Consider the following 22,880-nt stretch of genomic DNA (forward strand, 5'->3'; position numbering starts at 1 on the left):
TAAGGCTCTAATTATCCCATAATCCTTTTCTCTGACTTTTGTAAATCAGTATTCTGTGGATTTGCATGAAGGTAATAGTGACAATATGTCATAGTTATATGGAACTGTACATGATGGCATAGTAAGCAGCAAGTATAACAATGGTGCTTGTATATCTAAACTTAGATACTTGCTCTGTAAAACTGATGGAACATTCTACTATACCTCATGATAATTCGGCCAATGGAGCATTGTGTTTTACGGATATGGTCAATTCAGCACATGATTAATGAATAGAGACTCAGAAGAGCTCTCAAGGGCCAAAGTTTTCTTTTAATATTTTTTGTTAATATCAATAAGGGACTTTATTTCCACAGCATGCTGAATACTAGTTTTCTGCTTCCATTTTTGTTTCTGCCTTTCCCTGCTGCATCTCATTATTTTCCTTTGTGTACCCCAAAACCCTCACAAGAAGCAAAACTTTAGGGTATGTATGTTCCCACTAGGGTTTGTGTCACATGAAATCTTCTATGAGAGTATGTGTTACTGCTGCAGATTTCGGGAAAACACTATGCAGCAAATATCTCCTAGCTAATAAAACTAATATATATATATATATATATATATATATATATATATATATATATATATATATATATATATATATATGTATTTTTTTAAAAATATGTGTCTTTTTTTTTATTCCATGTAGTGTGTGGAAGGTTTTTCTCTGTCATAAAAATACTAAGTATAAGTAATATAATTAGCAGATGATCCTGTTTCACTGTTCCCTGCCAGGTAGTGCCAGCCAGTCCCAGCTATCATGTTTACTGTACAGTTAATATTCTATCACTAAGCAGTTTTATCTCTCTAGGAGTTTCGGTGCAAGGCAGAGATAAGTCACAGCTACTGTGTTATAGCCTTCCCACATCTACAGACAATTTTTAGATTATACATCTGAAACGCAACTTTAGTCAATTATTAACTTCTCCAACAAATGTGCTTACAACACTCATTCCTATTTGCATGGTTTTTGCATGACTCAGACAGGCTCATAAAATAGGTCAAGGGATTTCCCAACTTTTTTTTATTAGGGGTCATGAAATTGATTTTGCTTTATCATGCTGTAAGCTGCTTGAGCAGTATTGAGCGATATGTGGTTATATGGCCTAAACAAATTGGACATATACATTAGAGAATCGGTAACACAAAAGGGTTTGTACATGTTTAAATGTCATACATCTGATAACATCACAGGATAGATTTGTCCCCCTAGGGGCTATACTTGCCTATAAATGTGGGCAATATTTAGTTGATAATGGACAACCTACCCTACCAAATCTGTGTATGTATACTAATTTTTAATTTTTTTGCACTTACATTGCCTTCACCACCACCAACACCATCAGCAGAGTCTTGTAGCAGACATAAGGGCATCTTCTAAGATAAGAAAAAAGGAGGTTCCATCTTAAAGTGCAAAATGTTTTTTTTTACATTGCGAGCTGTGGAGTAGTTGGATTTTCTTGCTGAAGTGGTTGGACTGGCAGATATATACTGTAAGGTTACATACTAAAAGTCCCACTCATAGACAATTTGAAGATGGTGTTGTTGCCTTTCTCTGAATAATGTTAGGCAGGTTTTGATGGCTGATTTGTCTTTGAAATTGATTATTATTTCAAGTGTCCTCCATAGGAATATCTGTGTGAAGAGAAATAGGAGCATCAGTGAGATATATTATTATATTTGTTACTCTCTGCCAATAGAGAGTGGATCAAGTCAACTGCTTCCTTATGGGCAGCAGACACTAATGGATACAATGACTTACACGGCTACAGGGAAGAGAGACAAATCTGTATTATAATGTAGACCCCCTGTCAATAATGACCAGTGTTCCAAAAGACTCCCAAATAAAGCTGTGTTAATGAAGAGCATAAAATTCAGATACAATGAAAACAAGGGAGTGTGTGCAGGATCATCACTGCCTCCTAGGAAAGTAGTATCATTCATTGCCCAGCCCACTTGCTCTCCAATAGAAGACCAATTCCATTTAAATGTAAAAACCACAATATTGGGCCTCCTATTGGTCTGTCAGCCATGGCCTGCATCATCCAGTGTGGATTGATAACTGGGCAGAACTATTTGATCTGTCGTAAAGTGATAAACCCCACCTGAATTAATTGGTAGAGAATGCACAAATAATGTCCATCTTTTATTTCGTTCAAACAATGACTGATGCGAATACTTGATTTACAGATGGCACTGTTTAAATCTGAGTCCTTCAGCTTCTCACACATGTTTCTCTGTGCCCACTACTTTTGTACCTTTAACAGCATGTTGCTTTACCAGGAAATATTGTGTATTTTAAGAGATAATATTCCTTTCTTACAAAATGTATATTGCTTATTAATAATTAACTGTGATAGTACTTCTGGAAAAACACTTCTATATGACCACAAAGCTCAGTGGTGAGAATATCATACTTATTTAATTAAATAAAAGAATATTGGAAGTGACTAAGACGTTCCATGAACATTTCAAGCCTTGATGCCTCAAGTTAGCACATCTATCCAGGTCATTCATAAATTAGGATTTCAGATTTGAAGAGGCTAAGCCTTCACAAATAAACAGCAATGAACTGTCACGGTCGGCACCCAACACCAGAACAAATGCCAAGCACCCTGGTCTCGGCTCGTGCTTCACCTGTAGTGTGACCACCTTTGGCCTTGGGAGGAGCCCTCAGCTACTTGGATGCCACCAGGACTTAAACGAGAGGTGCAAGGCTAGAGGTTCTGGATAGGCAGAGGGGCATGACTGTTAGCTAGAGTCTTTAGGCCAATGGGTCACGGTACAAAACAGGAAACCAGAATCGTCTTCAGTACAGGCCGGGTCGAGGCAGGCAGAAGTAAATCGTAACCAGGCAGGCAAGGGTCAAAACCGGGTAATCAATCAGACAGGAGAGTTCAGCAGAAGGGGTAGTCGATATTCAGGCAGAGCAGGACAGAGCCACAGTTTCTCCTCACTTCCTGCAAAACAACATTTTGAATGGAGAGAGAAAAAGTCCCCACAAACCTAAATTTCATTATTTAGTTAGACTCAAACTTTCCATTTTTTCTCAAACTGAACTTAATATATGTTTCTTGTAAGACTCTCAGAGTGACATTGGGCTCTGTCATTCTTGCTACTATAGAGAGCATAGGAGTATTATCTTACCTAAACACACAAAATTAGGACCGTATAATACATTGGTATCATGCACAAGAGCCATAAACATCCTGTAAATTCTATCCTTGGAATTACATGGCCTTCAGCCTCATTGTGGAACGCCTCTATGACTTATCCATTTAACTCGGATCGAAACGTTGAGTTAGATAAAACGTTTTTCTTTATTCTGCTTGAAAATCCTGTGAGTGCCGACACACACACACACATATATATATATATATATATATATATATATATATATATATATATATATATATATATATATATGTAAAATTATATTTTACAATAGGAGGTGCATAATTATTTATTTAATGATACCTAACAGCAGAGGGTTAACTGTCAAAATAATTTTATATACTGTATCTGGCACCTTTCTGTTGCTGCCAATCCCTATATACAGTATATAAATATGTATAATTTAAGTAGAGGGGATAGAATGTACTTCATTCAGCAGTGTCTCTTTATCTGTGTACCTTATTCCAGATTTAACTTTTTTTGAACAACACACACAAGGACTAAGATCTTGAAATAAACTGGAAATAACTTGAATGAAGAATGTACTTCATTCAGCAGTGTCTCTTTATCTGTGTACCTTATTCCAGATTTAACTTTTTTTGAACAACACACACAAGGACTAAGAACTTCAAATAAACTGGAAATAACTTGAAAATTCGTGGGTTTGGTTTCATGTTTTCATGCAAATTCTTGGCAAAGTGAAACTGGTCAGATTCAGTGTCGGACTGGCCCACCAGGATACCAGGAAAACTCCCGGTGGGCCCAAGTGTCAGTGGGCCCTCATGCTGCTAAACATTTGGCCTATGTTATGGCCATTCCCTATTTCAAAGAGGCTAAATAGATGGAATAATAGATTATCGTATTATAATATGTAAAGAAAAGAGACTAGTACTGAGAGTGGGTCCCGGGTCTAAGGTTTTTTGGTGGGCTCCTGGTGTCTCAGTCCGACACTGGTCAGATTCACCCATCACTATTCTTAATACATGGGTTTTATTTGCATACAGTTATAGTGATCAGATATGGAGAAAGTTTGAAAACAGAGTGCTGTATGATGTTATGTGGTGGTTTTCCTATCAAGCATAAACACATTTATCTATAGTATAAAAACTGTGCATTATTTTGTTAGTCTTGCAAGCAAGGGGTTTCTAGCAACAGATTAATGGATGTCATAAAAAGCAGGGTAAACTGTTGCTAGGTTTCAGTCATGCTGACTCTGCTTGGGTCAGTCATTGATTTAGGCTGACTAATGCAAGCATGTTATAACTCAATGTGAGCTATTTAAATGCACTACTAGGGATTCTATTCCCACTTGTAATAGGGAATTGGACTGGAGCAGTCTTGTCAGACTAGTAAGGGGTCTTTGCTCTGGAGTGACCTTGCATGAGAAGGCAACGATTTTGGTGGGAGTGGGGAGTGCCTGAGCAGGGTGTCTCTGTTTATCTCACATGTTTCCTGTCTCATGTTGCTGCTGCTCCTGCTTCTCTATTTGTTTCTGGGATAACATCTGCTGGAGGCTGCACTAACACAGCCAGGGTTACTGTAGGGCAGAGACCCACGTGGTTTAACGGGAGGGGAGTGGTAAGAAGCAGTGTGTTTGTTTGAGGGATTCATAGCAGAGAGATTATCAAACAAGTGTTGAGCAAGAATTGAGTGAATGAAGAACTCTGTGGCATTTTTATGCAGCTCAGACCTATGTGTCCTAGAGATTGTACTATTCTGAAAGGCATGAAGCCATAGTGAGGTTAGGGGATAACAGAGGACAAAACAGAGGAACAAAACGTGGTACTGAGAAAATGAAAGAGAAGTCAGTCACTGAAACACTTTCCATGCCCTCTGAGAACTCCTTCCAGCAGCATCTAGTCGACAACATGGAGTGTACCACAGACTGGGACATGGACAGTATTCAGGAAGAGGCTTTACTGTGGTACCTGGACAGGTTAAGTTACATTCCACAGGAGTGCGAGGTCCACGACACTTCTGAGTATGAAGAAGTTCCAGCTGTAAGTCTGACCTCTCTCAATTATCTATTAGGACACACACCCAAGAAACTTATACACTAGCATGTCTTAATATTTCATGTTTATAATTCTGTTTAAATGAATAGTAAAAAAAAAAAAAAAAAAAGATTGTGTGTGTGTGTATCTCCTAATGTAATCTTGTTTAATAGCACCACATATTTGTGCTGTGCTGTTCTTTAAATCAAAAGGGTATGAACAGTATACAAATGATCAATAAAAAAATAAGTGCAATAGAAAGTTTCATACTTTTGTTAGCACAAGCATTCCATAGTTCTACTGTATATTTGGGTGTCCCTAAAGAAACTGTCAGAAGAATGATAAGCATGTGAGGGACAGTGGGTGTGAAAAGTAACGTGAACTGCATGGTTTTTAATTGGATAAAAATGCAGCATTAGTAAATAAGGCATATTTGCAACTATATTTATTATATTGCTCCATTTTTGGCTACTGTCATTTATAACAAGGGCTGCCCCTGTGAAATATTCCTTTGATACTAATGTCCTAAACTTATTGATGAGAGAACTTTTGGGACATCCCCTCATATGTAAAAAAAAAGGCACTACGTTTGCCTAGGAGCAGTAACTTATAGCAACAATAGGATTTTTACTTTTAAACATGTGACCAGTAAAAGAAAAAGAAACAATTGCAAATGTGTTTTTGGGTAATTGGGTGAAAGAGTAATTTAATGAAGGTCTAAAGCGGCCATTCACTATCAGTATTTACTTACTGTAAATGTGACTGTACAAAGATCAATATTGGCTGTGGACTTAAAGGGATACTGTCATGGGAAAACATGTTTTTTTTCAAAATACATCAGTTAATAGCGCTGTTCCAGCAGACTTCTGCACTGAAATCCATTTTTCAAAACTGATTTTTTTAATTTTCATATATTTATATTTAATCTGACATGGGGCTAGACATATTGTTAGTTTCTGAGGTGCCCCCAGTCATGTGACTTGTGCTTTGATGAACTTCAGCCACTCTTTACTTCTGCAATGCAAGTTGGAGTAATATCACCCTTCCCCTCCTCCCCCCAAGCAGCCCATCAGCTGAACAGTGGGAAGATAACAGCTCCCTGGTAGATCTAAGAACAACACTCAGTAGTAAAAAACCCCACTGCGACTTTCAAAAGTCGCCTTTCAAAAAGCAGTTCTATAGTGCAGCACTGGCTCTTTCGGAAAGCACACGACCAGGCAAAATGACCTGAGATGGCTGCCTACACACCAATATTACAACTAAAAAAAAAACTTGTTGGGTTAGAATTGGAATTTTATATAGTAGAGTGAATTATTTAAGTGTAATTTAGGAATAAAAACTGTGCCATAAAAATCATGACAGAATTCCTGTAAATAAGTTGACAGCCTATTTAGTGTCGGACTGGGACTGGGGAAAAAACCCTGTGGGCCCCGGGCTCTTGTGGGCCCCGCCGGCCCAGATCCACTTCTTGGTGTTGCGCGACCCCTCTTTGTCGGGGGTTGCGGCAAAATAAACATTTTGCGAATGCGCACAACGCTGCCCTGCACGCATGCGTACTGAAGTGGTGCTGTGCGCACACGCAGAGACCCGGCACATCGACGCGGTGCACTAGAGCAGCAGCGGGGGCCGGAGGGGGGCCCTGGGGCAGTAGCCCAGGTGGGCCCCAAGCACCCCAGTCCGACCCTGAGCCTATTGACTGGTCTATAGGGGATCAAAATATAGTCTGCCTGACCAATATTTGGCCAGTGTGATCCTCAATCGCTTGTGCAAAAAAGGAGGGTTGTGGGTGCACTCCTAAGGCCATATAAAAACATATTTAAATACAATAATCCCCTGTCTAAAAAAAGAAAAACAGGGTTTTTTGTTACAAAGTTATGATCATAAAATTGGTAAGCCGCCATACCACGTTGAGGTAAACCCCATATGGTGGTCCCTAACTTGTTTACCTGTGATCAAAATATAAAACCTTGGTTTCAATCTGTGGACTAGATCCTCCCCCGCCACCTGCATATGCGGCTTTTGAAGGGGAGACAGCCCAGACCAATGCCCATTTTTTTAAAAAAAGAGTGATTGTGAAGAGACTATAATAAAGGCAAAGTAAAGTTGTATATATATATAAGTGCACACGTGTGTGGGTATAGATGTAGAAGGAGATGAAAAAGAAAAAGCTAAATGAGGAGTGTAAAAGGTGTGCTCACTTGTGCACCCAATGATCAGATCAGACTGTGGGAGGCAGTCGCTTGTGAGCTAACATTTAAATAAAACAAAAGACTCAGTTTTTCATTTTCGTGGGTGAAGGTTGGCCACAGCTTTTATTAAAACCATATTTGCCAATAAAACGATAACCCTGTCCTTGCCATGTTATACCAAGCCCAGGTTACCACAGATGCCAGCCACCGTAGCCACTGTGGGCATGTAAAGGGAAAAACCTAACAGCCATAGCCAAATGGTAAAACCCAAAAACAATTACCCGCCAACAGCTGTGACAATAATATATATATATATATTTTTTTATATAACACATTCTTAATAATATGGAAAACAATCCATTGAAATTTTTTTAACACATAAATGTAACAATATAAGTATAACAGTGCAATGGGTGGGGGGTGGGATAATCGGCAGCCATTAGGGGAGACCAGACACGCTGCCAGCCTGCACAGCACTCCAGGTGCTCATGACGTCACAAGAGAAGGAGGGTAAGCAGCTTCCCCTTTTTATAACAGCCCTCCCTTAGTGCCATTAACCAATCCTTCCATCCCATGTAGCCATTCCCAGGGTTCCCTCTGCCCCCAGTACCTCCCCACAGTCCCGACACCCTTCATTACCCACTTTGGTGCCTTGCAGCCTCAGTAGTCCCACCTGCCAGTTAGCCAAACTACCCAAAGATCTTTTCTAGTGTATGCATTTCATTGTTTTTTCACATAGTACTTAAAAGGGAACTATTGTGAAAATGAAAATTTAATATAAGCTTAGTCATACTGAAATAAGAAACTTTCTAAATACAACCAATTACATATTCTGCATTGTTTCTGAAATAATCACAATTGTCTTCACTATCCCTCTCTCAGCGTCATATATATATATATATATATATATATATATATATATATATATATATATATATATATATATATATATAGTTCAGTGAAGAGCCAGCACTCACAAATAAATCATTAATATGTCTGGGTGCAGAGTCAAAATTGTGAATATGTCCATAGAAAATGATCCGCACATGTCTTAAAAATTCAGAATTATTTATTTTTTAAAAGGTAAGGACTGACGTTTCGGCCTATCCTAAGGCCTTTCCCTTTGAGAAAAGCCTTAGTATAGGCGAAAAGATCAGTCCTTACCTTTCAAAAAATAAATAATGCAGAATTTCTAAGACCTGTGAGTGCTGATCATTTTCCATGGACATATATATATATATATATATATATATATATATATATATATATATATATATATATATATATATATATATATATATATATATATATATATATATACATATATATATATACATATATATATATATATATATATCTATATCTATATATATATCTATATATATATATATATGAGTGCAGAGGACCTCTTGTAGTTGACTATATGTATTTTGTGGTCACACCCTCATTGCACCCCCACCTAATGGTTTTAAAAAATAGTGGTGAGCACAACTTTCCCTTGTTGCTTTCTAACATAGAATGTGATACTAAAGAAAGTTTTGAATCAAGTTTAGGACAGTACAAAATACCTAAAGCATATTGTATAGTTCAGTCAGCTGCTCGTTTGGTGTAAATATTTCTGTTTGTAGGGATGACATTCATATATATCTCCACAAGTGTCCATTTGTCAGTAGAACAGTTTTCAGCGGCAAGGTGGCAAATTAATTAACTTGATTATATTCTTGATAATATAAATGTGTAAAGTCACCACTTGAAGAAGGTTTATTCACATAATATCATTGAAAGCATAATCACTTTGGACTAAGGCTAGTGTCTATGGCATAGTAACATAGTAACATATTAAGTTAGGTTGAAAAAAGTCACATGTCCATCAAGTTCAACCTTTTTACTGTATTTTAACCTTCCTAACTGCTAGTTGATCCATAGGAAGGCAAAAAGACTATTTGAAGCCTCTACAATTTGCCTCAGAAGGGGAAAAAAATTCCTTCCTGACTCCAAAATGACAATCGGACTAGTCCCTGGATCAACTTGTACAGTGAGCTATCCTCCATAACCCTGTATTCCTTCACTAGCTAAAAAGCCATCCAACCCTAACCCCCTATTTGATGTATCAGCCTGTATGACTGATTCAGGGAGAAAATTCCACATCTTTAGAGCTCTCACTGTAAAAAAAAACCCTTCCGAATATTTAGGCGGAACCTCCTTTCTTCTAATCGGAATGGGTGACCTTGCATCAGCTGGAAAGACCTATTGGTAAATAAAGCATAAGAGAGATTATTATATGATCCCCTTACAATATTTATACATAGTTATCATATAACCCCTTAAGTGCCTCCTCTCCAGTGTGAACAACCCCAATTTGGCCAGTCTTTCCTCATAGCTAAGATTTTCCATACCTTTTACCAGCTTAGTTGCCCTTCTCTGTACCCTCTCTAATTTAGAGAGGGTCCTGAATGTCTTGTTTCAGCACTGGAGACCAAAATTGTAAGGCAAATTCTAGATGGGGCCTTACGAGTGCTCTATACAATGGAAGAATGACCCCCTCCTCCCGTGAATCAATGCCCCTTTTAATATCACTTATTTGCCCTTGATGCTGCTGACTGGCATTGCTTGCTACACCCAAGTGTATTATCTACAAGAAATCCAAGGTCCTTTTCCATTATGGATTTGCCTAGTGCAGTTCCATTATGGGTATAAGCAGCTTGGATATTTTTACATCCCAGGTGCATGACTTTTTTATTTATTTATCAACATTGATCTCATTTGCCACTTACCTGCCAAAATTGCCAGTTTGTCAAGATCCTGTTGCAAGCATGCCACATCCTGGATGGAATTAATGGGCTGGATAATTTTGTCTGCAAACACTGATAAATTACTTACAAGTCATTAATGAACAAGTTAAATAAAAGTGGACCCAATACCAAGCCCTGATGGACCCCACTAAGAACCTTACTCCAAGTAGAGAATGTACCATTAACAACCACCCTCTGCTCCAAATCCTGTAGCCAGTTTCCTATCCATGTGCAAACGACTCCATTAAGCCCAACAGACTTAGTTTAAGGCACAGTATTAAATGCTTTGGCAAAATACAAATAGATCACATCTACTGCTTCCCCACTGTCCAGCATCTTACTTACCTCATCATAAAAAGCAATCAGATTTGTCTGACATGACCTATCCTTCATAAAGCCATGTTGATTGCTGCTCATAATGCCATTCACTAGGACAAAATTTTAAATGTGATCTCTTAACAAGCCTTCAAATAATTTGCCCACCACAGATGTCAAATTTACTGGCCTATAATTGCCAGGCTGAGATCATAATCCCTTTTTAAAAATTGGAATTTCTCCAATGAAAGCGAATCTGAAGTCAGAAATAAGGGCCGGTCTAAAACTGAACTGAGCTCTCTTAGAACCCGGGGGTGTATGCCATCTGGCCCTGGCCTCTTGTTTACATAAATTTTTTATTAATGCTTTATGAATTATATCCTGAGTCAGCCACTGACTCGATTGAGCTGAGCCAACAGTGCAGCTATGAAGTGAGCCTGGGAACTCTATTGTATACTCACACAAAAAAAAGAACTGATTTAGCACATTTGCCTTTTCTGTATCTGTTACAACCATACTGGTACCATTATTTAAATGAGCAACACTATCAAACCCACATATCTTTACTATTAATGTACTTAAAAAAAATTTAAATAAAACAAAATTTTCCACAGCCACAAATTGGTATTTTTATAAAATATGCTGGTTCTTTTGGCTGTCCTCTACCAATAAAACAGTCTTGCAATTAAAAAAGACTAATATTGGTAGAGGGAGTGGAAGAAGAGATAAGTGATTGAAAATAAGAATGACGATAAAAATAAATCAGCAAAGTCATTCTGCTTTTTTGGTTGTCAGGGTCAGTGACCCTGACAAACACCTAGCATTTTTTTCACTTACAGCCTGGAAACAAGCAGAATAGGAACACCAATAAATCACAGCATGTAGACAACTTGAAAAGTTACTTACAATAGGTCCATTTATAACAGACCGAACATTTATTTAAAGGTGGATTTATTTTTTAAAATATTTGCAGTTTATAAAGACCCACAATATTGGGTTCTGCTGAGAGATGGAGATATTTTGTTAATGGTATATTGCCAGTGTATGGGTATTTTAATTACTCTGGAAGCCTTCATTGTTTAAAGGAGAAAGATATTTTATCTCTCATTGAGGGTAATGCTACATGGGGCATTTTGTCACCCACATGATATCACCTCCTATGCAGCCTTCAAACCAGCCAAAAATACCTTTGTACTACAAGCAATGTACATTGCGTCAAGTGACCAAGCAAATCTAGCAATTGCATGAAAATGCGTCCTTTTCCAGTTTTTAGTTAATGGAGCTAAGTTCATATTTCTTCATATTTATATGAACTACAGATGAAGCCACTTGGATTTGTGAGCTAAATGTGTCATGATTTGGGATTAATTGAAGAAACTGTGTTATCTAAAGTCATCTTAACTCGTTTAATGCATTTAACCTTTTTCATTAGCATACCAAAGCACCATTGTTCACAATGGGATGGGATGGGATGCTGTGACACAATTTTCTGTGTTAAATGGGATAAGTGGGATATCTGAGTTTAGTTATTCTGTGTCAAACACACAAAGCAAAGTGGCTTCATCTGTAACTTCATATTTATGGTGATTAGTGCATGTCTGTTCTTTCATGCATATTTTAAACCGTTTAAGATTGAATATTTATATTTTACATTCCCATTATCAGCAATAAGCAATCTGCTTTCTACTCATCCTCCTTGCATACTCATTCTTTCTCTGTCTTTGTTTCACACCCTTTGGCACCATCTTTTTGTTTTGTTATTACAGTTCATTTGCACATCAGGCCATAGCTGGCATACTGCACTTGCATACTGTCTGTTTGGCTATTGTTGGCTGGTCCCCTCCTGTTTAACTGTCCTTGAGTAATTTCTATTTTATTAATTCCTATTTGCATTTTCAGGTGCTTAGTCCAACATACAAACAAAGAAATGAAGACTTTCGAAAACTCTTTAAACAGCTACCGGATTCTGAGCGCCTCATTGTTGGTAAGGAACAATGCCTTTGGTGTCTAGTAAATAATGGTAAAAACTTTGTAAATAACTAACTCTTGTATGTCCTTAACAAAGTAATTTATTTACTAAATGCTATTTTCACATTAACTGAGGAGCCTGTGGGGCATGTTATATAATCAAATTTAAGTTCTAAATGTGGTATGCACCAAATATTGTCCTGTTATGTAAACACAGTAGAACCCCCATTTTACGTTTTTCAGGGGATCAGAAAAAAATTATGTAAAATCCAGGAAAATGTAAAATCAAAACATATATTCTGCATGATATATATAGGTGGGACCATAAAACAACAATGTAAAATAAGGGAAAACATTAAATCAGGGGATGTAAAATGGGGATTCTACTGTAGTGACTTAGAAAAGTTATCCATGAATTCTGTGAACTTCTGATCTGTATATCATCTGTGCATACTTGGTCCTTCAAAGCAATCAGAACTTAAACGGATCCACACTTCCACTTGGCTAAATGAGGCAAATGGGAATGCTTTTATAATTCTTCCCTTCAGTGTATGAGGTTAAGTGTTATCTACATTATAAAATGGGTGTAAAAGTAAAGCTCTTGAAATTGCTTAACTTACTGTCACTAAACATTAAGGGTCAGATTATTCGAATTTCGAAGTAATTTTTTGGGTACTTCGACCATCCAATTGGACAAATTCGATCGAATTCGATCGAATCGAATGATTCGAAGTAAAAATCGTTCGACCATTCGATAATCAAAGTACTGTCTCTTTAAAAAATCCTTCGACTCAATACTTCGCCAAATAAAAGCTACTGAATTGAATGTTAGCCTATGGGGACATTGTAGATAGGTTTTGGGCACTTTTTATGATTGAATAAGAATCATTCGATCGATCGCTTAAAATTGTTCGAATCGTTCGTTTTGAACGATTTTATCGTTTGATCGACCGATTTTTATTCGATCGTTCGATCAAACCTTTTGTATTAAAATCCTTCGAATTCGACCCTTGATAAATCTGCCCCTAAGTATGAGAAAAACTGTGGGAATCATGAACATTTGCAGTTTGTATTGTAGTTAATAAGTAATATAGGCCAGCTCGGTTGTTAACATTTCTGCTTTGCAGTGCTAGGGTACTAGGTTCAGTTGCCACCAGGGTCCTTTCTGTACATTTATATTTATTAATGGACCTTTAGATAAGTGTTTCTGCAACTTTTTTTTTTTTTAAGGCCAACTGAATAAAGCCATGTCAAAAAGGGGGGTAGTTTTTCCCTTTAAGTATGGGGGTGGTCCTGTTTTTCTGTGTTGGCTGTTTTTTATGCTCTATTTCAACAAGCCACTGTGATATTTATCTTGTATTATGAATGATGACCTCATACAAGTATTGTGGTTGTTCTTTTATTTGCAGATTATTCTTGTGCTTTGCAAAGGGACATCCTATTGCAAGGGCGGCTGTACCTGTCTGAGAATTGGATCTGTTTCTACAGCAACATCTTCCGTTGGGAGACCTTGGTGAGCATTGCCTTCTATGCAATCTTTGTACCTAAAGGAAATGCATATGCAGAATATAAATACATTTATATTTATTAGATTTATTAAATAGAGCAGCCAGCAAATAAAATGTTCTTCATTTTATTTTAAATACATACATCATTATTCAGCTGACTTGATTTTGTGTTTCTGCATCTTAAAGCTAACAGTACGTTTAAAAGATATCTGTACGATGACCAAGGAAAAGACTGCCAGGCTTATTCCAAATGCCATCCAACTCTGCACTGAAACTGAGAAGGTGAGTAACAAAACATTAGCTTTGCTTTCCGGTTCATCGTTGAGTGGATTTACTAGTAAAGAACTCTTTTTTATTATATCTTTGTGTCTCCCTAGCACTTTTTTACATCTTTTGGGGCTCGCGATCGAACCTACATGATGATGTTCCGGCTATGGCAGAATGCATTGCTGGAAAAGGTAAATTTGTAAATATGAATCTATAACCCTAAAAATAACCCGCACCATTACTTTCAAATATATTTGAATTCAGCCAATGGATCAGTGCTGGGGGTGACTTTCTGTTCTCTATAAATTTATTGTTACTGTGATCCAGGTCTAGCTTCGATGTTCTCACTGAACGTCCATTCTGTCTTGCAGCCTCTGTGTCCAAAGGAGCTTTGGCATTTTGTCCATCAGTGTTATGGGAATGAGCTGGGGCTTACAAGTGATGATGAAGACTATGTGCCTCCAGATGACGACTTTAACACAATGGGGTATTTGTATAGATGATGAGTTTTATTTGTATTTTATTGAGTTATTGATTTGACATGATTCATGGGTAGGATTTACAATTTTGTGAATAATTATTGGAACACATCACCTCTGTAACAGTTTTGCCAAGCTTCCCAACATATGGGCCTATGTATCATGCTATGTAAAACATTGGAGACAAACTTCACTGGTGATGTTGTCCATAGCAATCAGTCAGATCCTTTATTTTGTTTTATAACTTGTAGGTTGAAATCTAATTGCTGATTGGTTGCTAAATGTTTTACATAGCATGGTAAATAGGCCCTAAACAGTGCTTTCATTTCCACTGAGTGCGAAGAGACAGATAATTATTCATACATTATATAAACACATTTATGCCCATTTTTTAAATCCACCACATTTGTGCACAGATAAGGATTTGAATAGACTAATAACTAAAGGTGGCCATAGACGTAACAATTACGATCTTTCTTGGAAAAGATCTTTCCAAGAAAGATCATTAGTTTCAATACACACGTGTAGAGCTGAATCGTCAGATATACAGGTAGATATATGGGAAGAAACAATAGAATTCTACCTGTATCTGACAATTCAGCACTAAACAATGGGCGATGTTTGGGTCCCTTCAAAGGCACCCGATCAAAATTTTCCGTCCAGCCGGATCAACGTGCCGACCGATATCCATGTAAGTTACTTTTCTAAGGTTTCAAAGTATTTGAGATGCAGAATGAATGTGTCATAAATGATTAAATATATATTTGATATGAATTTTTTGTTGTCACAGTTTTTGTAAAACTAGATGGTTTACTTTCTGTACATGCCTTGATGTTTTGCATGACTATATTGTGGTTTATATGCGTGTACTGCTTTATAGTTTCTGTGAAGAAATTCCTGTGGAAGAGGTAGAAGTGAATGACAATTCATCAAAAAGCAGTAGCGAGCTAAAACCAGAGACCAATTCAAACCTACAGGACCCATCTCTAACTAGCAGCAATTTGACATCCCCTGCCAGCAGTGATGCCCCAGCAGTAAGTAAAATATCCATATCACCACACAACACCCACCAAATGATACGCTTCCATTGCCTTTCTAAGATAAATGTTTGTGGTTTGCTATGGCTAAACAAGGCTAATCAAAGACAAACAATTGCTTCTAACACATACAAATGTGTGTGGTCCACAAATTAGGCATCCATTTGTTAAGACAGCATATGTGTAAATTTACCAACATATTACAACTGCAGGGCTAAAAAATCTTGGAGTCTCACTTGCCTTGGGGTTGTTTCTTTTTGCAATATTCGTTATTCTACTGAGGATGCAGGAGTTTAATAACTCCCGTGCTGCTACCCGCATCATTGTATCTATACTTCCGAAAGGCAGATATTTAGTGAAAGGGTCAGCTGTCTACTTTTTTAAACAGAATCATGTGCCCTGGATAACAGTTGCTTATGTGCACATGATTCTATTTAAAAAAGTAGACAGCTGACCCTGTCACTAAACATCTGCCTTTCAGAAGTATAGATACAATGATGCGGTAGTAATCAGCGGGTAGCAGAATTGATGATTATATTAAATTATGCAGAAAGCAACACAAGTTTGGCAGCGAGTTATATAGGCAGTGGACTGCAGAAAACAGCACAAAGCTGCAGTCAGTCATTATCAGAAAAAACATAATCTAATAGAAGCACCCTTTTGAGAATTATTTAAGAGACATGAGTCTATGCGTATTTTCTTTGGGATAATAAGCAATGGACACTTGCTAATTATTTTATTAGAACTATTATTAGTGTACTTTTTTAGTTAACACTGGTCTGTTATAAGTTGATATTGTAATATTTGGGGGATATTTGTCTGTATCATAACTTTCTCATTAAAGGCAGATTATACAGAAAGCTCCAAAATGCATATTCCATATTTTGGAGTATATGACGTGCTAATATTTTGGCTTACTTGGAGTGCATGGAGTAGCTTCAATTTCTCTGTTTGCCCTGTTTAGCTTAAGGAATAACAAAGAACAATATTTTTCTGCTTCTTGGTAGTGGTGAAAAAAACAGATTTTCGCAGCATGTCAATTCCCAATGATAGAATTAAAAGACACCACAAGTAGCCTGTGACCAATGTGTGTTGCCTAAAAATATTCTTGGGTCATGCAAATATATTTGTTTTTTTTTAAAACAGATTTTATTTGTGTGTTTGTTTGCTTGTCCTCATTAAAGAAAATATGCATAGTAAATGTTTGACTAATGAAACACAGTGTACCTTTTTGGAAAGACTAGGCCACTTGTTTTTTACAGATGATTTTAACAACATATCTAATTACATATGTCATTTCTCATTTAACGGTACATCTCATTACATTATAAAAATGTATATCTGCTTCACTTCTATCTCTTAACAGTTTGACGGGGGAGTGCTAGATGAAATTGAATCATTAGATAAGGAGATTTTAATTGCAAATCTTGAAGAACAGAAGGTGGAGTTTCTTCCTCTCATAACTTCACCATCCTTGGACTTTAACGATAATGAAGACCTTCCCACTGAGTTGAGTGATTCCTCAGATACCCACGATGAAGGTTAGTAGAATGCATAATAACAAGCAATAGATGTAAGCAGCGTGGATTGCAATTTGAAGGAAGTGCAAATTAATAGGCATTAACAATAAGTCAATAGTCAAACGCAAGGGCTTCAAGCTAAGAGGTATATAAGGGTAAATATGATGCAGCATTTTACTTCTATTCACATACCTTATGTGCCTAACAAAGGAGAGAAATTTCATGCAAATAGAGAGGAGCTAATAAGACCTGGGTATTGAGTTAAAATCCATCACAGGAAAAGAAAGATATTCTCTATTGCAGCTAGTACAGATGTGTACAAACCCCTAAAAGGTTTCAACATACAGTAATCCTCTCTCAATCTATAAACACAGTGAATCCCTTCAGTTATTCTAAAACTGGAATGTAAATAAATGGGCCCCATAGACTGCCCAATAGTGTAGAAAGTATAAAAAATTATCAGGTAACAAATTGTATTCTACTTAACATCCATGCAAATGTAGGCATTCAAAAGTCACTAGTTTCACAACAGTCCTGGTCTGTCCTATATTCTGTGCAAGCTGTGCAAACAGTTAAGTTTTAAAAGTGCATGTTAGCTCACATTTTCTTTGATCTCCGTTTGTCTGTCAAAGGTGAAGTGCAGGCGTTTTATGAGGATCTGAATGGTCGACAGTACATCAATGAGGTGTTTAGTTTTAATGTAGACAAGCTCTTCAGCCTTTTATTCACCGAATCTCAGTTCCAGAGGGACTTCATGGAACAGAGACGCTTCACAGGTGAGACATAATATATTTTGCTAGATTGTTTAAAGTGATTGAATTCCAAAATGCAGAAATGTTAGCTAAATAATAGATCAGAATAGTTAGAATATGTGTAGCACCTATTTGGCAGTATGTGACCAAATACCCACTAGCAGGGTAGAGCATTGGCTACATGCGACTTACACAACAGGGTCAGGGCCTTCGCCATGTGGAAGTGTTCCCTCTATGGTGTAGTGCAACTACATCCCTCAGGCTACTGTACAAGCAACAAAAGACTTGCGTGCCAGGAGGTTCTTAATAACAAGGTTATTACTATGCACTAAAACAAGGTTTATTACTATGCACAAGGCAAGTGACCACAGGTTTAGTACTCATGCAGGAGTTGAGGCAACAGCATATAGAAAGTTCACACAGATCTGCAGGCAGGCTCACCTGGAGCAGACACAGGCTGACACTCCCTGGGACAGACTTGGCAGGTATCCCACTTCACCTCTGCGACACATTCCAGTAGTAGTCTCTGGATCAACCTCAGGGCAATAACTCTCTCCTGATTCCCTCTCCACTGGGATCCCTATACTACAGGCAATATGGCCTGGGAGAGATACCTCCAATCTATCACTTCTGCATTGGAGCTCAGAACTGCTCTTTCTCTCTAACCTCTCTGCCTTTCTCTCCTAGAGAGACTATGACAAGTCTGCCCTAGTATATCTATTGCTCATTCACGGGGTTTCCTGGTCCCCATCTTGGACATATGCCTTCTTCTGGGCCTTCTGTACTCAGCCCCTCTGAGCACACACAGCTGGATCACCATCCAGAGGCGAAAGAGGAAGTGGCCACTCCCTACACACACTATATAGCAGTGTAGCAGGGGAGTGTCATTACACCTCTCAGCCAATAATGCTAAAGGTTATTCTACTACAGGGTCTCTTACCCAATAACCCAAAGAAAGAATTAAAAGATTAACTCTCTATAGGGCAAATTAACCCTATAGGGCCCTACATATGTTTTCGATGATAGCTAAATAATAGATTAGAATAGTTAGAATATGTTTTCGATGATATCCCCTCTTTGATATTATAGTCAAATTTTGCTTTCTGAATATCTGATTATTATGTGCAGAGTTGGGCTGTACCTAACACCATCCTAGCTAGATTTACTGTTACATTCTATTTTAGAGGCTATGTCAAGATACAGTTAGTTAAATGGACAGTAAACCCCATTGATCAACATCAGTTCAATGTATAGGACTTGTGCTGAACATACTTTATGTCATACTTAAAGTCTCTCTGCTTTTCATCGAATCTCTGTACCACCCACTGGGTCTGCGCACAGAGTGGATAGTATGTTAGCCTACCCATTTTTACCTTGGCCCATAAAAAAGAATTTAAGCAAAGTTGGACATTTGTTGAACTTGTTTGACAAGTTAATTTAAAAATGTACTTCCCATATTTTGCTATCCTCGTGTATTGTAAAGGAATACATGCTGTCCTATATTTTCCTCAATCAAGAGGAAAGCAATTATCCAGTATATTATTATTGCCTGTTTTTAATGTACTTTGTATTTTAGTGTTACTGTATTAATTATGCTTAAATGTGTCATTTTAAATAGAAAACAAAGTATTAGAGGCCTTGTCAGTAATTCATTTGACGAAAATTCTGTTCTTCACTTTGCCTTTAGAAATGTATTTTCCCTCTTTGTTTAAGATTTCACAATATTTGTTTTCCCTGCCAGAAGTTCTATTTCACCCCTGGAAGAAGGAAGAAAATGGAAACCAAACAAGAGTAATTCTGTACACCATCGCACTCTCTAATCCACTAGCACCCAAATCTGCCACAGTCACAGAGAATCAGGTAACCTATAAGTGGAAAATTGCAATACAGACTGCAATTATGCAAATTAAATATCTAATCTTGTACAGATACTTATCAATTAAAAGGATGGAAATATTGTATATGTGACAGGTGTACCTATGTGTTTCAGACATTATACAAGGCGAGCCAAGAGAGTGAGTGCTATGTGGTAGATGCTGAAGTTCAGACTCACGATATACCTTATCACGATTACTTTTACACCATCAATCGGTACACAATGACACGAGTGGCCAGAAATAAGAGCAGACTAAGGTAGAGCAGATTAGAGCTTTTCTCAGTATTTTCAGAACTTGGTTATCTGCATATTGGCCCTTATGGTACTATATTTTTGTCCAACAGAATCTCAACAGAGCTACGCTATCGGAAACAACCGTGGGGTCTTGTCAAAACCTTTATAGAGAAAAACTTTTGGAGTGGACTTGATGAGTATTTTCATCATTTAGGTTAGTCCTTCAACAAAATATGCATAAAGTGGCATTGTGACTTTTTTTTAACTGCCTTAAGTTCTATAGTTAGTTTAACTAAGCATTTATGCTGATCAAATACTGTATTTTGATTTGATTGCAATAATGCAAGAAATCCAGTTCCTGCAATCCCTTCCTTCGAAAATGTAAAAAAGGTTATTGTAGTCCTAAATGAGTAGAATGTCAAAATTAAACACACCTCTAATCCCCCAGGTCCTTTTGGGAACAACAAAAATATATAATATGCAAGGTGAAGTTAAAAAATCTGACCACTAATTCATATATATATACTATTAATTTTATTGCCCCATATCAACATGAATAAAAACATTAAAAATAAGAGAATTAAATGAATACTTATATACAGGAACATCACTCATTTCACATTAAAAGGCAGCAACATAAATCATTTCTTATACAACTGTAATTATTTTAGTTGCTAATTACATGTATAATTTTATAGAAAATGAACTGACCAAAGTAGAGACGGCGTACTTATCTGACCTACACCAACAGTCCCCCAAAGTAAAAAGCAGCAAAATCACATCCACACGCAGAAGGAAACGCCCCCATACACATTTGCGCATCCCACATTTACAGGAAGTCTTAAGCCCAGTAACGACTCCCACCGACGAAGAGAGGCAACATCATCGCATCAGACACGTTGCAGGTTAGAAGAATTTTAAAGATACTGTAAAACAGAACTTCTATTCATTTTAAACAGTACAGCTCATCTACCTGGGTCTTTTTGTCCTCCACTGTAATTCTCCTTTTCTCTCTCTCCTTCCTTCTCTCTATTTTCCAACCCTCAATTTACTTACCTGTCCCTTTCATTTCTGTATACCATCACCCATTTTTTTTATTTCTCTTGCTTTTTATGTATGTCCCTGAAACCTGTTTTGAGTTATGGTGATACTGAAATATCCTAGAATAGCAAATCTCAAATGAAATGATGAGTGCTCCATCTAAATACAGTTTTTAATTTTGATACCTTCACTTTATGGATTTCATATTTTTATGTATTTTACCTGATGTATATTGTACCTGTGGAATACCTATGCACCTCAGAATACCGCTTTTGTGTAACATAGACTGAGCTTTCCATGTTACACATTCATTATTTTTGTACTGTGACTTAATATTTCCAGCACCAACTGACATTTGTTGGGTTGTATGAGTGCTTATAGCATTTTCTTTATTTCCTGGTGTTTTCTTTGATTATAGATTGCTTTGTGGTGGCCATATTCTTCATTGGTTACAGTATTGTGTCTGAACTACAAATTATTGTTAGAATTCCTTTAAAACTTTGTTAAGGAATTATGTGTGACCCTGAAATTGAAAATGGATGCCATTTGTTTGGGTGACTTTATTTTCAAATACAAGAATTACTTTTTAATTCACTTTGACAATTTTGTGGTTTAAGCTTTGCTGTTTTTTTTTAGGGTCTACTCAAACGCGGCATGTTCCAGAAGTGAAGCCAAATCCTTTACAAAGCATTTCTAAACTCCTGTTGGTGATCAGCTGTGTGTAAGTAAAAAAATATTTAGAAAACAATTTATATACTAAGAACTAGGGATGTAGCGAACTGCCGATTTGGTGTTCGCGAACGCCGTTCGCGAACACCAGCAAAAAATGCGAACGTTCGCGGACAGTTCGCGAACTTCGAACACCCTCTAAAATCGTTCGATTCGAACGATCGAAGGATTTTAATCATTCGATCGAAGGATTTTCATTCGAATCGAACGATCGAAGCCATTCGATCGAATGCTTTTCATTCGATCGAATGCTTACAATCGTTCGAACGAATGGAAATCGTTCGATTTTTAGCGGTCGAAGGAATTCGAATGGTCGAATGGTCGAACGATTTGTATTCTAATCGAACGCGAACTCAAAATGCGAACGTTCCCAAACGTTCGCGAACATTCGGCGGACGCGAACGGTCGAAGTTCGCGCGAACTAGTTCGCAGCAGAACAGTTCGCTACATCCCTACTAAGAACCATGGAACTACATGTGAAAGTATACAAATGCATACAACACATGTAAATTATTATAAATGGTGTTTCAGTATATCATGGTCTGTGTATGCCTTGTATATATGCTGTATAAGCACAATGCAGCTTCAAAAGTATGGTAAAATTATCACACCAGTCATATTTCTATTTAAATTATCTTTCACTATTGCTATAAATGTCTATATCCAGCACATGAATTTCAGTACATCTCCAATCCTAAATCAATTTCCAACAAGTTATGCCAATTATGTAAGTGCTACTTACAATAGTTCCTGTTTGTGAGCTTGAATAATATGCTAATTCCCAAACATCTACATCGTAGTAGGGGTAATAAAATTAGGTTGGGATCCCAGTGCCTCCATTCTATCCAGATGAAGGAGGGTGGTCATGTCTAGTTAAACTGAGGAAAAAAATTAGATAAACTGTTCACCAGTGTCATAAATTTTGGACGAAGGGTCGAAGTGAATTTTCGTATTTCAAAAACT

The 22,880-nt window shown here is 37.2% G+C and overlaps 1 protein-coding gene across 8 annotated transcripts in view; it reads left to right on the forward strand.

Annotated features, from left to right (window-relative positions):
- The window catches only part of LOC108695813 (protein Aster-B), a 147,009-nt gene that overhangs the window by 117,425 nt on the left and 6,704 nt on the right, over window positions 1–22,880 (forward strand). For 7 of the 8 annotated variants that reach the window (XM_041569146.1, XM_041569154.1, XM_041569150.1 and 4 more), the window contains 13 exons: window positions 12,406–12,490; window positions 13,884–13,987; window positions 14,169–14,264; window positions 14,360–14,440; window positions 14,621–14,736; window positions 15,609–15,762; window positions 17,132–17,306; window positions 17,918–18,061; window positions 19,779–19,897; window positions 20,028–20,170; window positions 20,258–20,361; window positions 20,846–21,052; window positions 21,825–21,909. In XM_041569146.1, coding sequence (XP_041425080.1) covers window positions 12,406–12,490; window positions 13,884–13,987; window positions 14,169–14,264; window positions 14,360–14,440; window positions 14,621–14,736; window positions 15,609–15,762; window positions 17,132–17,306; window positions 17,918–18,061; window positions 19,779–19,897; window positions 20,028–20,170; window positions 20,258–20,361; window positions 20,846–21,052; window positions 21,825–21,909 — 1,613 coding nt within the window. Of the gene's footprint in view, window positions 1–4,194; window positions 5,217–12,405; window positions 12,491–13,883; window positions 13,988–14,168; window positions 14,265–14,359; window positions 14,441–14,620; window positions 14,737–15,608; window positions 15,763–17,131; window positions 17,307–17,917; window positions 18,062–19,778; window positions 19,898–20,027; window positions 20,171–20,257; window positions 20,362–20,845; window positions 21,053–21,824; window positions 21,910–22,880 lie in introns of those variants that run through there. The other variant, XM_041569152.1, reaches the window with a different exon arrangement.

This window comes from Xenopus laevis, chromosome 7L (genome assembly GCF_017654675.1).
Source record: "Xenopus laevis strain J_2021 chromosome 7L, Xenopus_laevis_v10.1, whole genome shotgun sequence".
Taxonomy (NCBI): domain Eukaryota; kingdom Metazoa; phylum Chordata; class Amphibia; order Anura; family Pipidae; genus Xenopus; species Xenopus laevis.